The following is a 17,350-nucleotide window of genomic DNA, read 5'->3' on the forward strand; positions in this document are numbered from 1 at the left end:
CAGTATAGTAGTGATAATAAGGCTCACGACTCAGTGGCTGAACCACATAGTGGAGAGGAAGCTGTCAGTGTTGCCCCCTGCTGCCACAGCTTGTGTTGGAGGCTTTTATGCTCTGCAAGCTTCCTGATACATAAATAATGCTAATGTATCCTTCATTAGCATTCATATATCACTTCTCAGTAAATGCTGAAATCAGTGCAGGCATGAAGGCATCTGTTTACACGGTAATTTGCGAGGAAGCCTTGTTTGTTTATGCTGCTTTTCACTTTATGCAACATAAATTTCCCAACAATTGTTTATACAAGCCCAGTGGCTGCAAATCAATATTTATTTTCTGTTCTTCCTCCGTCTGAAACTGAAGCCACAGTCCGTGTCACCTGACTGTTTACTCAGCCTGAGTGACAGTTTAAACCGCAGCAGCAGCAGCTCGAGCAGCATCCCTGTCCAATTTCAGAGAAACTGCTCCCATCTCTCAGAAATCAAAGGCGGACTGAGTCAGAGCCTCTCCAGAGTGTTGGGAGCAGATCACTTTTTAACCCAAAGCATATTGATTTATATGGGGCTGTAATTGCTTCAGTGTGTCCTGGATTATTCCCCCCGTAATTGAGGCCTGGCAGAGGTCTCTTTCCTAGACATAGTCTCTCTGGTGCCAGGTGGTGGGCAGAGAGGAGCACCGCACCCACTCCCCAGCCATACCGAGCAGCCAAACACCCAGCCGGAGAGAGCCAGGGAACGTGGCCCTTACCCCCCAAAACCGCTCCTCGTTGTGGGATAAGTAAACAGCACAAACAGTACACTTCCCTGCATGCTTTGAGGTATCTCGCAGGCCCTCGTCCAGCTCTAATTGCACGAGACAGCACATTATCAGTCAAGCTGGATGGGACGGATGGCTCGCTGCAATATCACTGACACTAAAAAGTCCTGAATCTGTGCATTTTTGGCTCTTGTCTGCGGTCTCTCTCTCCAGGATTAGTTGTGTTTACTGAAATCACATATTAAGGCTGTAATTACTGTACATGCTATTGTTCAAGTATTTGTTTTGTGTTTTTGTTCCTGACTCAGTGGAACATTCCTGGATTTTGTAATAAATGGAATGCTTGCACGCTCGAACAGGTCTCGTGATTACCATGGTGTCACAAACGCGTGGGGTGGGGGGGGGTGGGGGTTGACAAAATAATGCATGGACAAGGATCTGGGAGCCACCATTGTAAACACTGCTACAAAGATTGTCGTTGTCGTCTTGTGGCATGTGTTGCCAGGATTTTTCCAGTATGTCTTCATTGACCTTTAATCATGTGTATAACCGATGCACCTGCAGTTTATGTGGTCTCTCTGGAGCTCTTATAGCTCTCCATGATGCTTTAAAGCAGCGTTTCCCAACCAAGGGGTCACAAGATGATTCAAGGTATAAGAAAGAAACTGATTTTTCTCAAATTTTTGGATGCTTTCACCTCCTCCTTTGGGCTCCTAAAAATCCTTCAAATGAAACAATTTGAGATGGAAAAACCATTCTTTGGTCAAACCACTCACAGTTTATGCCCACATAAGGCCATAACTTGTGACAAGGGGTCGCAAGGTGGCAGTGGTTTGTTTTATTCAGTCATGAACCAAAAATGTTGGGAACCACTGCTTTAAATCTCCACCAACCCATATTTTTATATAAATGAATGAAACGTGAGAATGTTAAGAGGGGTCACAGATGATGTAGAAATTCTTCTGTCCTTTTTTTGCCTCTTTGAGCTCATTGTTTTGGTTTTACATCGGTTTTACTTCACGGCTCAGTTCCTCCACTCTCACCACTTTCATTTCCTGTGGCAGCAGGCAGCATTTTTCAGCAAAAAAGGCTCCAATAAACCCGCTGTACATTACCAAACAACAAGAGTTAGCGAAACCGTTTAGCAGCTAGAGCCAGATATTTTTCTCAGGGGTTGGGGAAGACCAACATAGAGTTAAAGAAAAAGTGAACACTGGATTTACATTTATCAAGGGGCTAGAGGCAAGACTCCAAATGAATGTTCCTCTGTGTTTGCTGCAATGAGTAAATAGGCATTTATTTGTAATACATTAGCACTTACAACTTAATAATGTGATAAAACATTAGGGTTGTTTGTATTTCAGTTCCTCTGCCCCCAAGTGGCCAAAAACAAATTATTGAAGTTTTAAAAACTCATTTATCAAAGTGCAAGTTAAACCTGCAGTGCAGAACTTTTGTCTTCCCCTTCTGGCAGTGACAGTAAAATAGTAATTATCTGAATGTAACTCCGGGGCTATGAGTACATGCGTGAGCCGGTCCCCGTCGCTAATGTTGCAGCTGTACAATTGTTTTGAGTGTCACAACAACAACAAATTCAGTCTGATGACATTTGAAAAGTCTAGAAAGCACAATTAAATTATTTTATCCCTCAAGTTAGCGGAGGGCTAAACTGGAAGTTAGCTAGCTCAGCCAGAGGAAGTCTCTGTTGTGCATGCTCTATGGGCGCCCTTCAGGGTAAATACTAGATTGGATGGGCCAGAGGGACGAACTCGCGAGTGTGGTTAGGGTTAGATAAAGAAATAGGGGTTGATGAGTGTCACCGCTATCTGCTAAGCTAAAGTAACTAACAGATCTGATTAGCATGTAAGCAACTTTGGGATTAGCAAGAAAGTTGCTTAAAGAAGGAGAGAGCTTTGAATGCTTGAGCAGAACTAGTGTAAGTTTAAATGTACAGCAGGTAATTAGCCACTGTAATGAAGAATATAGCTAAATTAACGGGTTTGAGATCAGTAACATTTATTGTTTATGCAGCTTTGAGGCATGTTGCCACTGGTTTTTCCAATTTGGCGGCAGCACTTTTACAGCGTTTATTTTCACCCTTAAGGGGGCGTGGTCGTTCTGACGACAGGGAAGTGATGTACGCCTGCTCTCATGTGTTGCTAGTTGATGTAAAACGCATCACTATCGGTGCACCAGCACAGTAATGTTGCCACAGACACCAGATTAAAAACTCTGGTATACTGTGAAATACGGAGAGATTTACCTGGCGCTGATAGGCTTAAGCTCAGCATTGTGTGAACTCGTTTGGCAAGGGCTTGAATGTTACAGACGTTATGTAAAAGTCTGGCACTCCAGCTTTAAGCCTGCATTAACTGATGGTTTTTTTGCCACTATGGGTGTAGCTGCCCTTGGCAGTAAGAATCACAACAGTCTCTAACGGGTGCAGTCTTTTTATTCTTCTGGCATCCTGATAAGCAACATTAACATCTTGGTAAGTCGATATGGTGAACATGCTAGCAAACAGTTACCTGTTTAAACATCTTGTGGACATGTAGCATTAATTTGGTACATGCTAAGCTCAATATTCACTCTCATTTTAGCTCTGGTTTGGTCTCTGACAGCTCCTGAGGGATATGTCTGGCTCTTTTAGCAGCTAAATGCTCCACTATGTTCACCAGCTAGTTGCTAACTGCGTCTGTCTGCCGTTTGGTGCTGAGCAGGTAGTGTACAGTGAGTTTAACAGCTTTTCGATGAAAACAGCTGCCTGTCTGGTGATAATTCTCTGTGAGTTTGTCACTACAAGGAAAAACTTTCACATTACATGCAATCATTTGTTCCATTGTTGATATAAAAATTTTGATTAGTGCAGCTTTAACTGATATAGGAATCACTGTTGTTTGTAATAAAGTTACGTAACGTTACTGATCAAAAAAATCCCTTTTATTTTGACCTCCTAGTTTTATGTCCAGTCACACAGAACAGAACACAATCATATTGTAGCTGAACAGACTGGTAACAGAGAAACATACAGTAAATAACAACCAGTGTCTGTGCAACAACGTGGGACTATATTGTTTTCATCACCAGGAAATTGGGGTGGAGGAGGAGGAGGAGGGTGGGTGGAATACAGCCTCCAGGTTTAATTTTCTATTATATCATACAGTTTGTTGAAAGTCCTACAACTCCCAGCAGGTTCAGCGATCACAAACAGTTAAACTGTCCCAGAGATTTTTTGAAAAAGTAGGTTTTGATCATCAACAGGCACAACGGAATTTCCTGGCCTTTTTGCCAAAATACTATGACCCCTGCATGTTACTACGGAAACATAGCGTATCAAAACAAGCGCCCCATTTCTTGCTTTTGCTCCATGACGCACCTTTATTTCTTCCATATGAACAGTGTATGGCACAGCGGAGCGCTTTGATAACAATATCTGCTTTGAATGCATGAACAACAGTGCCACACACAAACTCGTGTACACCAGCACCACACCCTGTTTAACCACTAAGCTTGGGAAAGTAATACACACATACACACACATGCACAAAAAAAAATCACAAATTACCCCTACAATCACTTGCAATAGATACCCTTCTTTCATTGTTTTTGCAAAGCTTTTTTTGTTTTAGTCAATGGATAAAGGAGGAAATATAACACAGAGAACCACTGAGCTGGAAAAACCCTCAGACTAATCAAGAGAATAGAGAAGGATTGCTCTCCTAATCAAGTGTGTGTGTGTACGTGCATGCACTTGCATGTGTGTGTGCGTGTCCTTGAGTGAACCTGTGTGTGTGCCCAGACATATCCCCAACCTCACGCATTCCCTCCCATCTTGGGTACCAGCCCTGCAAACCCCACACACAGCCCTGCATCCTCTGTCACCGCTGTAGTGCTCGCACAGCTTTATCTCCATCTCATCTTCATCCGCTCTCTCATTCTCCCTCCGTCCTCTCTCTTCCATCCGCTTGCATTCATTTGCATTCTGCACTGCTGTCTGTATGTATCCCTCTGACTCTGACATTTGTTTGGCAGGAGAGACCAGACGGGATGCTGTTAACACTGCAAAAAATGTCCATCTTTGCAAGATTTTTGTTAGCACATAAAAAATCCTCCAAATGGGGTGATATAACTCTGCTTGTAGCCAATTTTGTTGAAAGAATTTTCTTTTGCAAGGATAACTCTTTAAACAAGGCAGATCACTCACTTATTATTGAGAAAATTATACTAAAATCTAGGGGAAAATACAGTAAAAAGTAGAAATGTATTGTAAATAAGTGACACTGAGACATTTTTAAACACTTCTTTAAAAGAAAAAGAGATTTTAAGAGTCATTCCTGATCAAAATGACTTGAGATGGACACTTTTTGCAGTGAACACTTTCTCCTTCCTACAGCAAAAGGGAGTGAGAAAACAAGCCTTTCTCTGGTCAATGAGTTCACTGGGGCGGACGTCTCCTTAGACAAGGCTGCGGGGGGGTTGGGAGGGGGTGGTGGTGGTGGTGGTAGGGGGGTTCAAAAGTCTTGCAACCGAAGAGAAAAGAGTCAGAGCGAGGGAGGGAGAGAAACCTGGCACCAAGACAGTTCAGAGCACTGGGCATTAGAGACGGCGAACAAGGGAAGGTCAGCCCCCCCTCCACCCCCCCTTACCCCCCCCCCTTCCCCTCCTCTTCCTACTACTGCATCAGCAGATGTACTGCACAAGCCCATCATCAATACTGCCAGACCACAGCTACAGTGATAACAGGAAAGTCTGTGATGAAGCATTTACACGCTACATTGTGGGTTTTTTTTATGTCAAGAGGCAGTGAAAGATGAGATAATTTCACATCTAAGATCAGCTACTGACAGAGAGGCTTATAGGCATCAGTGACCGGCCACGTCCCTGATCTGATGCTAACAAGGTCATCCTGTGGTCTGAAAGCAGCTTTGTCCCTCTAATCAGAGGAGCATCATCATCATATTCCACGTTATATCAGCAGCGTCCTGACAGTGACGCAATTCACCAGGGGAGGCAAACTGAGACGCCGCTCAGTGTGCATCTCGCCTCCAAACAGCAGTCCTGACGGGAAGAAAAGTCAGGTCACAGATTGAGGTCGTGGACCTGCATTTTGTGGCAGTGAACCTAAAGTCGAGAGTTATAGGTTAGTCATGAAAAACCCTTAAATCAAACCTAAGTTTGGCAAGGAGCTGACGTTTTGAGTGCAGATGTTATTTAATCCGCCAGCCGTCTGCAAACATGCGTTTTGTTGAAATGTGATGGCGTAAAGTAGGGCTGCAACTGTGTTTGGTCTGTGCTTCTCCAGATCCCAAGCTCACATATTTAAGTTGTTTGTTTTGTCTGATAAACAGTTTTAAAACCCAAAGAGATGCAATTTACTATGACAGAGGAATAAGAAAACCACATTTGAGAAGCTGGAGCCAGTACATTTCTGGCTTTTTTTTTTTTTTTTTTTTTTTTTTTTTTTGCTTAAGTCAAATCATAAATTGATGCAGATTATTTTCTGTCCATCAATTAACTGACTAATTGTTTCAACTCTGGTGTGAAGCCACAAGATAAATGAAGATTAATCACTGTCAGTTATTTAGCTCAGTGGTTTCCAACATTTCTGGCGTATGACTCTTTAAAAATGAACCGATCCAAACTGACGAACATTTGTTGCTGGTTGCATATGACTGTGAGCAGTTCCCACAAAAAGCGGTTTTCCCTTCCGAGATTGTTTTGTTTAATTTTTTGTTTTTGTTTTTACAGAACAATCTGTTTTTCAAAAAATATTGCGCAAAGACCTAATTTTCTGTGGCTGAAATGTTTTTTTCTTCCTCTTGTCTGTCTTGTTAATCAACTTGTGACTGCTCAGATTTATCTCATGACCCTTTTGTGTGCCCCTGACCTTTATGTTGGAGACCTATAGCCTTGTAAAAACCTGTAGCCTCTATACCACAAGCGTGATTCACAGTGCTGCCTGTGTCATGTGGGGACATTTGGTCACGCTTATGTTTTTTGACCCACTTTACTCCAACAAACTAGGCTGTTGCGTGTCTTGAGCCACGGTTCCCCTTTTGGATCCGACCTTGCTTGTGATGCACTGACACACGCCGGCCGAGCATGCTGGGATACGTGCTTGTGTCCTGTTTTATGATTGGGTCACAGCACTGATCTCATGTTTAGTGATTGGATCAGTGTTGATATCCCATCACTGCTGAAAACAACTCTCTTTAAGCCCTCGCCTCATGTGAAGCTGTGGTTTGTCATTGCTGGGGGGGTGGGGGGGGGTTTGCATTGACACAGTGGGAACACTGGGGCCCCTGTGATAATTGTGGGTGGCTTTGCACAATGAGTGCCATCCAGTGTTTGTCAGTCCACCAGTAAAGCATCTGGCTCCAAGGTGGCTCGAATCTGAAATCTGGAAAAACATGTAATAATTGTCTCCCTTATCATAAACTCTCTTGTGTTTTCATATGTCCACTCAGTTCACGAAAGCATCAAATGTCATCAGATATCATTTGCAAACAAACCTGTTTGTATTGACTGCAGAGGAGCCAAAGCAGTGACTGATTTATACCAAGAAATGAAAGTGACAAAGTGCAGAAAAGAACCAAATCCTGCACAGAGGCACAAAGTTTACTTCAGGTGTTATCTCTGGCTTATATTTGCTCTGCATGACAAGCAAAGTGCCTCACTTGTCCATATTCATGTATTCAGTTTTAGTATTAGGGTTTTTTTTTATTAGGTATCCAAGTTCGTATCACAGTGGTGATTAAGTGGGGAAAGTGGGTTTAATGATTAATTTGACCGTTAATCTGCTACCGTTAAGACTTTGGGTATATGAGCTGTTGAGATACGCGGTGCCAAATTACGCACAACAACCAGCAGTCATATCATAACCTTCAGCTTGTCTTTAACTTCGACTTCATGAGATTTCAGCGCATAAAACAGAGTGTGAGCTGCTGCTGCTGCCGCTGGGGAAGGACCGCTTTTTTTTTTTCTCTCTATCTTGATCTGAACTACTAACCAAGTCTTACAGAGATCAAAATTCAATCTAGTTCTAAGAAAAAAAAAAAAAAGAGAAATGACGTTATTTGAATATGTGCCCAAAATCCTTAATGAATAACTTAGGACGAGTAGGAGGCAAATGCTGCCCCAGCTGTTTCCTGTTGAAAATGTCTGTGTAATGTGTGTGTAATGTGTAAATGTGAGGGATTTTCTCTCTAAATCCGTCTCCTGTTCGCTAAATCTCACTTCTCCAAAACGAGCCTGCGCAATGGAACAAAGTCGGAATATTGAGATGTGACATTGCCCGCATCTCATCCTCTTTCTCCCGTTTTTTAATGACTTCAAACAAGTTCATTTTCGCCGGGTTTTGTCTTGCGGAGACCCGTGGGGATGTCTAGCGCTCTTTCCTTTCAGTGGCATTTATGTGATGTCTTCAAGGTAACTTACCTGATTTCCTTTGACACTATAGATTATCACCTTGGTTTTTCACTTGCTCTTTATTCGCACAGAGCATCCTTAACTTAAACTGGAGCAATAAAAGGGGACATTCAACGTTTATTTATATTTTACTGCTTTTAAATGCATGATAAATGTGAATTTATTCAATTTTTATCCTTGTCATTCTCTTACAGAGTATTTATCCTGCATGTCTTGGTGATTTTCTCCACAGATAATGTCCACTTCTGCTTTAACTGACTTTTCTCTTTTTTGGGAATCTTGACATGAATCGTGCATGACTTTCACTGGTCGGATGAATGGGTTCATCCTCAGCGCCTCTGTGCGTCCTGCGCTCTTTTTCACCAGAAAGCCCTAATACAGCTCTGCAACTTTCAAAGCAATTACTGCTGAGTCTGCATTATTAAGTGCTAAATATCTAACCTGAGGCTGCAGGGTTAAGAGAGGAGATCTTAACATGAAATGCTTACGGGCGCAGCGGTTGGGGTTGTAATGTAGATGGGTAATGCCCTGTGTTTATTCTCTTTATTATGTATATTTGGCCCACTCAGCTTCCTCTGCTGGGTTTGGCGGGAGAGCCGTTTTCCATCTCACATTTTGGATCGGAAAGATCCCCGGTGCTTTTTGCATCTTTTATTCTGCTTTTTCAATCTTGAAGCACTTTTGCCTCAGTTCTGTGCGTAATAATGCACTGACAGCTGCTTTATGGCACAGGGGACATGCTGAAGGTTTATTGCCAAGTGGCCATTGATGATAGATTTGTGAAGTGGGTGATTTCATCTATTAATATGTTTTTATTGACTTATTATGACACATACAGGGGCTGAGTAGCTGGATGATAAGCAGGAAAAGTGTGTTTTCAATTTGGACGCGCTCGGCTCCGTTGCGCACAGGCGCCCCGGAGCATCAGAGCTTGTCAGCCTCCTGTTTGACTGTTTGACTCTGGCACCAAGTGGAAGTCTGGATTTAATACATTTTCCTCTACATCTCCAAAACCCTGTAAAGTTACCATCTGTGGCCACGGCCACTTGTATTTCTTGTTTAGCAGAGGGGAAAGCCTGGAAGTTGGAGCCTTAAGCTCACTGGTCCGGGAAAATGTTCAGTATTGCCACAGTTGAGATGCCCTTGAGCAAGGCACTGAGCCAACATCTGTGCCAGCTGGTTTGCTCAATGGCTGACTATGTAATAAGAGAGCATTTATTTTAAAAGTGTGACTTTCCTCGGTTAAGTTATTGATTTAATGAAACTCTGTCTCTGATGATGCTCTGTGTTTTACGGCAGTGATAATATTAAAGCTCTCCCTCTCTCCCTATGCACAGAGTGCGATGTGCTGTATCTCCTGTAGCCACACCCTCTCACTACTGCTGTGCGTCCTCACCCTGACTCCGACGGCAACAGGGGCGGGGCCAGAGACCCTGTGCGGGGCGGAGCTGGTCGACACGCTGCAGTTTGTGTGTGGAGAGAGAGGCTTTTATTTCAGTAAGTGCACCTTTTTATTTATTCATAAAGGTTGGCTGTATCTGTCCCAGAGCTCTCCACCTCCAGCGGGCTCATAAATAAAAAAGCAGCCAGTTTGACATCTTGTCTTGACTTTCCCTGCATTAATGTTCTCTTTCTTCCTTCATTCATTCCTCTTCCACTGCTACATCTTCTCTTGTGGAAGTTCACATTCATCCCTGCACATTTGTTTTAATGCTTGACTCTCATTGATGGACTGAAGCCCAGGTTCTGAACAAGCAAACCTTAATGAAATATGGAATAATGATAAGTAACTACATTTTTGTAGTTAGTTATCGTTTGTGGCAAATCACAGTTTTGCCCATGGGGAAAAGGCTTTAAGTGGAATTTGGCTGACTATCTCTAAGAAAGAGGAGGGGTAGAAACTAAATGTTAGAGAGAAGTTTTTTCTTTTTTCCACCAGAGAAGGGAAAGCTACCCAAAGAAAACCCTCCACCAAGAATCCAGGATTTAAATCTCCGATTTTCCATTAAGGGTACAACCCAGGCCAAAACAGCACAGGATATATGGAGCTACCGAGGTTAGGTGCAATGTTCCACCGACTGCCACTGTTTCTCAGAACATGTATCCTGATCTGTCTGTCAGAGACGAGCAGAGCGGCTGTACATTAGCAGCACGCTGTAAGCAATTGCTGTTAATTTACAGCCGGTTTTCAACACTAATATACTGTATTGATGTAATACGGTTTTGTACTGCGGTTAGCAATGCATTGTGGGCTGCCCCATATGAAGCAACAGCACAGAGGCCCTAAACAGTATGCTAATGTTTTAAATTACAGTAGGCCTACACTACAGTATTTTTGCACAGAGAATATTGGAGCTTGATAAGAAGTTTGATAATAAATTGGCATAGTCTTTTAATACTAAAATTACTGTTTTGTCAAAGTTCGTTTTCCAGTAGAAAAAAAAGTCGGAAATAATTTGCCATTAGGAACTCGTGAGGGGATTTTCTTAGAAACGGTCATTTGAAAAGCAGTTTTTCCAGAGGAGGACGTACTTCCGAGGACATGTGCTACACATCAACAAGACGTCCTGCTTCATCTGCATCGATCGGGGTTGTGCATCTACAAATTAGACGGTAATTAAAAACAATCTTATTTTCCTTGTTAGTATCTTATTCATAAAGGTAGCATTACCAAAAACAATGTTTGAAATCAATCTCAGCAAGCTGTCTAGCTAGTGAGTGTGTGATTTTAAAATGTCACTTATCAGTGAGGCTGAGATGTGAATAGCTCAAACATTTATATTTATATGAATTTTAGATTCACTGTGTTTTATCAAATGCTCACCATTTTGGATTATCTGTGAATTTTCTTAAAGCTGGAGTGCGGGACTTTTACATATAAATGAGCATCCATTACATTCAAGCCCAAACGAGTTCACACAATGCTGATTAAGCCTATCACCGCCAGATAAATCTTTCTGTATTTCGCAGTATACCAGAGTTTTTAATGTGGTGTCTGTGGTGACATTCCCGCCCTGGCAAACCGGTAGTGATTCATTTTACGTCAACCAGCAATGATTGGTTTGCCAGAGCTTAAGGGTGCCCATAGAGCATGTGCACCAGAGACTTCCGCCAGACTTCTGGTTTAGCCCCTCCGCTAACTTGCGGGATAAAATTTATCCACCGTTTTACAGCCGCAACAGCAGCGACAGGGACCGGTTCACACATGTGCTCATAGAACTGGAGTTACATCCAAGTAATTATGATTAACTCTCACTGCCAGAAGGAGACAAAAGTTCCGCACTGCAGGTTTAAGATTGGTAGCGGTTGTTGCTAGCTAGCTAGCTGATAGCCTTTTGCCCCTTGTTAATAGCTGCAAATGCCATGAAAAAACACTAAACAAACTTGAAGGTTGGAATGGTGATGGGATAATTTCAAGCAGAAAGGTGGTTTATCGTTGAGAGGAGAGCGAGCTGATAGCGTTAATGTTTACATACAATTAAAACATTGATTTCTTGCACCCTTGATTTCATAGTCAACCAAGGTTAACATTACGACGTGGTTTAAGACCAGAAATTTCAGCACAACTGATACAGATGGTACAGAAAAGCAGTCAGTAATTATACTGGGCTTCTTGTTGACATATTTTAGCCTTATTACCATCAATGCATAGTATGTTTCATTATGCATTTGGTTAATGTCAACACTAATTTTGAATGTTGATGAAATGGAATTGACTATCTGGAGTAAAAATCTGGCAATTGAGTAGGCCACTTTATTTTTTCCCGCATTGGCAGCAAAAATGTTCCCCTGTCAGGTCTGTGGTCATAACTGTGCCACGATATTGGCTTATGTAAGGCACATGAGAATTCATAAAAATACACCTAATTTAACTTTTAAGTGTGTTTTGCCAGATTGCAGTCGGACTTTTCAAAACTTTTCAACTTTTAAGTGTCACACTTACAGACATAAAGACAAATGTGTGGTCAGGCCTAGGTTGTCTGGTGTAGTTGAACTAACATGTCAAGTTGACTTCTGCAGTGCAATGTGTGAGAACTTGAAGGCCTTTTACTCTCATTTGAAAATACACATCAGAGAGGGGAAAACAGCTTGTCCTTATAGACAGTGTGACAAGAGCTTTGCAGTTTTATCCACATTCACGTCACACATGAGTAGGAAAAATAAAAATGGTGCCGAGGAAAATCTGGTTGATTCAGTTTTGAATCCTGGGATCTCCCACGAGAGTGAAAAAGAGCAGTCTGATATGCAGATTGAGCCTCCCAGTGACGCAGGTGATGAGCAATCAGAGCTTTATGCAGAAAATGCTGATGAATCCCAGTTCTTGAAAAATATAGCCCTGTTTTATTTGAAATTGCAAGCAAAGTTGTTGCTTCTGTCCTCTGTCATTCAGACAATTATTGAAGATTTCCAGGAAATACATGATATAAGCCAGTCACATTTGCTTTTCAAACTGAGAGAGGAGCTGGTTATACTGGGGGTTCTGGTAGGGTTGGGAACAGAAAACCAGTTCCAAATTAGAGCCAAATCCAAAATGCCAAGAAGCAGGTACCCGTTAAAAAAAGTTGAATTTCAGTTCTGCTTATCGGTTCCTAAAATACCAATACTCCTTTATTATTGCAAACAAAGGCTACATATCTGCAAGGTCCTGTCTACATGATGCATCAACGTGTCGATTTGTTTAAATAAGATGCATGGCTAACGTCACAGCAGTAGTGAAAGATGGAGTGTGGTTAACGCTCAAAAGTGTGGCCTCACTTTATGAAAGAAAACGACAAGGCAACACATGTGGGAAGCCAATTACCTATAAATGAGGTTGCACATCAAATTTGACCAAACATTTAAGGCAGCACGGCATCGATCTAAAAGAATGTTCAGTGTTTGATGTCTTGCAGGTCTTAGTCTGAGTGTGTCATCAGCCAGCATTAGCAACTCGCTAGCACCTTCAGTAGAGCCAGGGATACCAAGCTGTGACACACCGTTCTCTTTGGCAATACAGGGAAATATGACCAAAGAGAAAACTGAGGAGTGTCACAGAGCGGTAACAAGATTAGTGGTTACCTTCTGTTTTTATGTATTGACTTTGTTTATTTGGTTGCAGCTAGGTGTTGTGCACTGAATGCACTTTAGGTCTAGCATTTCTAACACTGCTTTAGCATTTCATTATTTCGTTGTTTTTAGTGTTTCATGTGGAAAACGCAGCAACCACTAGCTATGTATTTTGTGCTTTTCATGTCTCATTGCAAGGATATACTAGCAAGGAAAAACTAGCACAATATAACAAAAAATTTAACAGAGCAAATGGAAGCAGATCAGAAAAAAAAAGGAGGCTTCATACTAAAATATGAGCAAATATACTTATCAAACAGAGGGAATAGAATAGAAAATAAAGGCATCTTTCTAATATAAGCCTGTTTCCAATAAAGATGAAGGACAGTCTTAATCTAGTGGAGGTGTTAAATCTAACTCTGTGTTTAATGCACTCATATACTTCCATGTATGTCAGCCAGGGTTTCCTCCATGTCTTAGCCATGATCTTTTTGAAGGTATTGTATCCTCTGATCTGGCATTGTACATTAACCACCTTGTTATGGTGGATAAACAGTCCAGCTATCCTGAGTTGGCTCGGCAAATAAATCAGTTCAAGTATCTCAGTAAGTATTCTAACGACAAACCTTGTTAGGATAATCCAGAGGGTGGAAAACTTAGGGGACATGCTGTGCAAAATTAGTGTTTACTCAGAATGTTGCCTGCCTTGATTGGAGACAAAATAGAAAATCCAGGTGACGACGAAATATGGCAGTTTGTTTTACAACTTAGAGAAGTCGTGGACCTCATTTGTGCACCAGCCATTTCAACCGGCCAAATAGCCTATCTAAGTGTTCTGATCGATGAATAATTTGCATTGCTGAAAGCGAGCCTTTCCTGACCACACACTGTACCCAAACATCATTATTTCAGTCATTATCCAGAGCTCATTCTCTAGTCTGGACCACTTATTCATCTATGGACATTAAGTTTTGAGAGCAAACACACATATTTTAAGCAGTTATTTGAGAAAATTGCATTAAGAATCAATGTGCTACTCTTGCAGAGAGACATCAGCTTCTACTGGCCTTTCGGATTGCTGGCAACTTCCCTCCAGCTGTTTTAGTGGAAAAGTCTCAAGTCTCAAGCGACTACAATGATGACGTCAGAGAGGCAGTTGCACAACATAATTTTGAGGCTGTAAACACTCTGATAGCCCATGAAGTGACTGTGAAGGGTAGAAAAAATTCAAAAAGAACATTGTGATCATTGAGATCGATGATGATGATAAGGGACTTGTAGTAGGAAGAAACAAAGTTGTTCTTGTTCATAAGGCAGTATATTTTGTTACTGAAAAATATCATGCCATGCGTCATCCTGACATGGGTGTCCATAGCCTTTCACTGATGAAGAGAAGCTACTGTTGTTTTAATCAGGAGAATCTACTAGATTAGTATCCCTTGCCACACCAATGATAATTCTTCACCATTCTCTCCCTTTATTTCAGAACAATGGCTAACTTGAGTGAAGAAATCAAGGAGATCATCTGCAAGACCTTGCCAAATCTCTCTGAAGAGACCCAGTGGCAAGTAATTTCTAAACTTCAGAGCTCTGCTTTGGGGTCAAAAGAAGATTCAAAATATATACAGCAGGAAGACAATGCTGATCTGTTACCTGTTGTTAAGCTCCGAAAACTCCTGGATGCATTTAAATTAGGTAATTTATGGTTAATTCAGTGTGGCATTTAAGTAGGGATGCACCAGTCACACCATATAGCTTATTAGCAATGTACCCTAAATCTTTCTTTGTGTTGGATCTGCAAGCCAACCTTTTCACCACTGAGTAGTGCTTTGTCAGTCTCTGAGTCTCCATGACCGTCATCAGGCACTCCGCCTCATTCTAGCCCATCACAGCTGTCAGCCATTGCATTATTGTCAAGCCAGGCAGGAAACAGCTCAAGTACTGAAAACATGGCCAGAAACATTCCAGGTCCCTAAGTTGGGAACAAATGCCAGAAGAGATACGTTCTGCAATTGTAGTCGGCAAGAGACCTAAACCAGTGGAGTGACGCCAGATGGTATGAGTACTCGTAGATGAAATGGGGAGGTATGAGGCTAACCTCACTTGCTCACAGTGCCTTACTGTGATTAGAAATATCATCAGGCAGTATCCAAAGAGGTTTGCTGATATGACAGTAGACAGGTCACTTTTGGGTGGAGGTTATACAGTACATCACTTTTGATTCACGAGAAAAACCACATAGAGAATGTGAACAGTGAAGGAAGCTATGCACGCCACCGAGCTTCTAGATCCATTTCTACATACAAGATGGGGCCATCCAACACTTATGGATGTACAAGATTTCAGCCAGAGCTCCCTCAAGAAGAAACTAATGAGACTGTGGAGCAGAAGCACCGAAGACTGGAGGAGATTTACCGACAGGAGGGTGCACGTGGAGCTGAAAGAGCAGAGGTCAAAAATCTAAAGGAGCTCACATTCTGTCTACAATATCGTAATATAAATGCACTTCTGCCTCCTGACATTGAAGATATGAGAAGCAAATGGCCTTTTCTTTTCACTCAAAGATGCTTATATGCTCATTTTGAGTTGCTCACAGACATCAATGTGCTTCGTAGCTTGGAACTCAGTGTGGAGGAATGTGGGAGAGCCATCACAGAAGACGCCAGGGGAAAACCTACCAACAAAGATGTCAAGGATGTCCTCTCTGAGAGTGAAGTTAATGAGATGGAACATCGAATTGTTCAGCTGCTCATGGCACACACTTTGGACAGAGCCTAACAGAGCTGGTCCCTCTTACAGATGTAAGCTTATATTCTCTTTCTTGCCTTGTGTTTTAAATTTTGAATGCCATAACTATTTATTCACATATCATACCTATTATTTGCTGCTTGATGCTCTTGTCCGACCTCTCTATATATTGAAAATATTTTCTTTGTTGAATTACGCAAGTGTATTACTATGCAGTGGAGCCGATTCTCATATCACCATGCCCGTAAGCTTGAAGAGAGGCTTAAATAATACAGTAATACACTGCCAATTTTCAACAAACAAAATAAACAAAATAGTTCCAAGATATAGAGAGGTCTGATAGGAAAATCAAGCAGCAGAATTACACAAAATACCTCATGATATCAGCACCGGTTAGTAACTCATATCACCTTATGTTAGGAAACCCAAACTATCCTTTTAAGACCACAAAGTGTTCCTAATAGTTTTCCATTCAGTCTCTGATCTTAGACTGTTTTGATTTCAGGCGCTTCATTGGTATCCAGAGAGAGGAACAAAGGCCATCTTGGGCAAGGTTGTCTCCAAGAGGACGGGTGTGATCGTCCAGAAGAAGTCTGCCACAGTCAATAAACACGTCTCCACACTACTGAAGAACCTCACTGACCTTGAATGGGACTTCATATAGGTCAGTGAGCTCTCTCTCATCTCCCTCTCTCTCTCACTCCATGTGTTGCTCTGACAGAATGACGTTGCCACATTAAGCCACAAGAGGGTTGGTTATAATCAGCTTTATAAGCATTGATTCGGCATTTTTATTGTACATTCCCAATTCTAGAGTTATTTATGTTTGTTGCTGTTTTACAGGGGTTACACTGGAATAAACCTAGGGAGAGGAACAATGACCAGCAAGGTGATGGTCATCTTTACCTAAACAAAGAACATTCCCCTTATGCATGCACCTACATCACATGACTCTTTTAAGAAGTAAAACATGAGCCTACCAATGTTTTTTTCCTAAATGTTGATATTGATGCATATTTTCAAAATGTTCTTAATAGTACAGTTTGTTTTCCAAATGTTGCTAATGATGCATATTTTCAAAATGTTCTTACTGATGTATGTTTTCAGACAGCAGAGAATACATTGCAGTAAATTTAGATATTGTAGATATTTTGTTATTTTTTATTGTTGTTGTTTTACATTAGCAGTATTTATGGTGACACTGCCCTTATAAATAAAAGTTTCTTTAATTCATATCTTTTCTAAGTTGTTAATTGCTTATTTTGCATAATTTTCATAAAAATGCATATTTTTAAGCAGATGTCTGTAGCCCACAGAACAATGAAGATTGATATTTTAGATATTCTGAACTGGTAAACTGAGTTATTGTATTAA

The 17,350-nt window shown here is 41.4% G+C and overlaps 1 protein-coding gene and 1 long non-coding RNA gene across 3 annotated transcripts in view; both read left to right on the forward strand.

Moving 5' to 3' along the window:
- Positions 1 to 3,027: 3,027 nt before the first annotated feature.
- The window catches only part of igf1 (insulin-like growth factor 1), a 29,938-nt gene continuing 15,615 nt past the window's right edge, over positions 3,028 to 17,350 (forward strand). The window contains exons 1-2 of one of the 2 annotated variants that reach the window (XM_042402674.1): positions 3,028 to 3,245; positions 9,520 to 9,679. In XM_042402674.1, the coding sequence (XP_042258608.1) occupies positions 9,526 to 9,679 (154 nt within the window). In that variant the 5' untranslated portion in view covers positions 3,028 to 3,245; positions 9,520 to 9,525. Of the gene's footprint in view, positions 3,246 to 7,460; positions 8,183 to 9,519; positions 9,680 to 17,350 lie in introns of those variants that run through there. The other variant, XM_042402673.1, reaches the window with a different exon arrangement.
- On the forward strand, positions 10,108 to 17,160 carry LOC121890440. The gene is made up of 4 exons (XR_006093789.1): positions 10,108 to 10,795; positions 14,715 to 16,029; positions 16,482 to 16,640; positions 16,820 to 17,160. It is a non-coding gene; the product is annotated as an uncharacterized LOC121890440 (long non-coding RNA).

This window comes from Thunnus maccoyii, chromosome 23 (genome assembly GCF_910596095.1).
Source record: "Thunnus maccoyii chromosome 23, fThuMac1.1, whole genome shotgun sequence".
NCBI classification, from domain to species: domain Eukaryota; kingdom Metazoa; phylum Chordata; class Actinopteri; order Scombriformes; family Scombridae; genus Thunnus; species Thunnus maccoyii.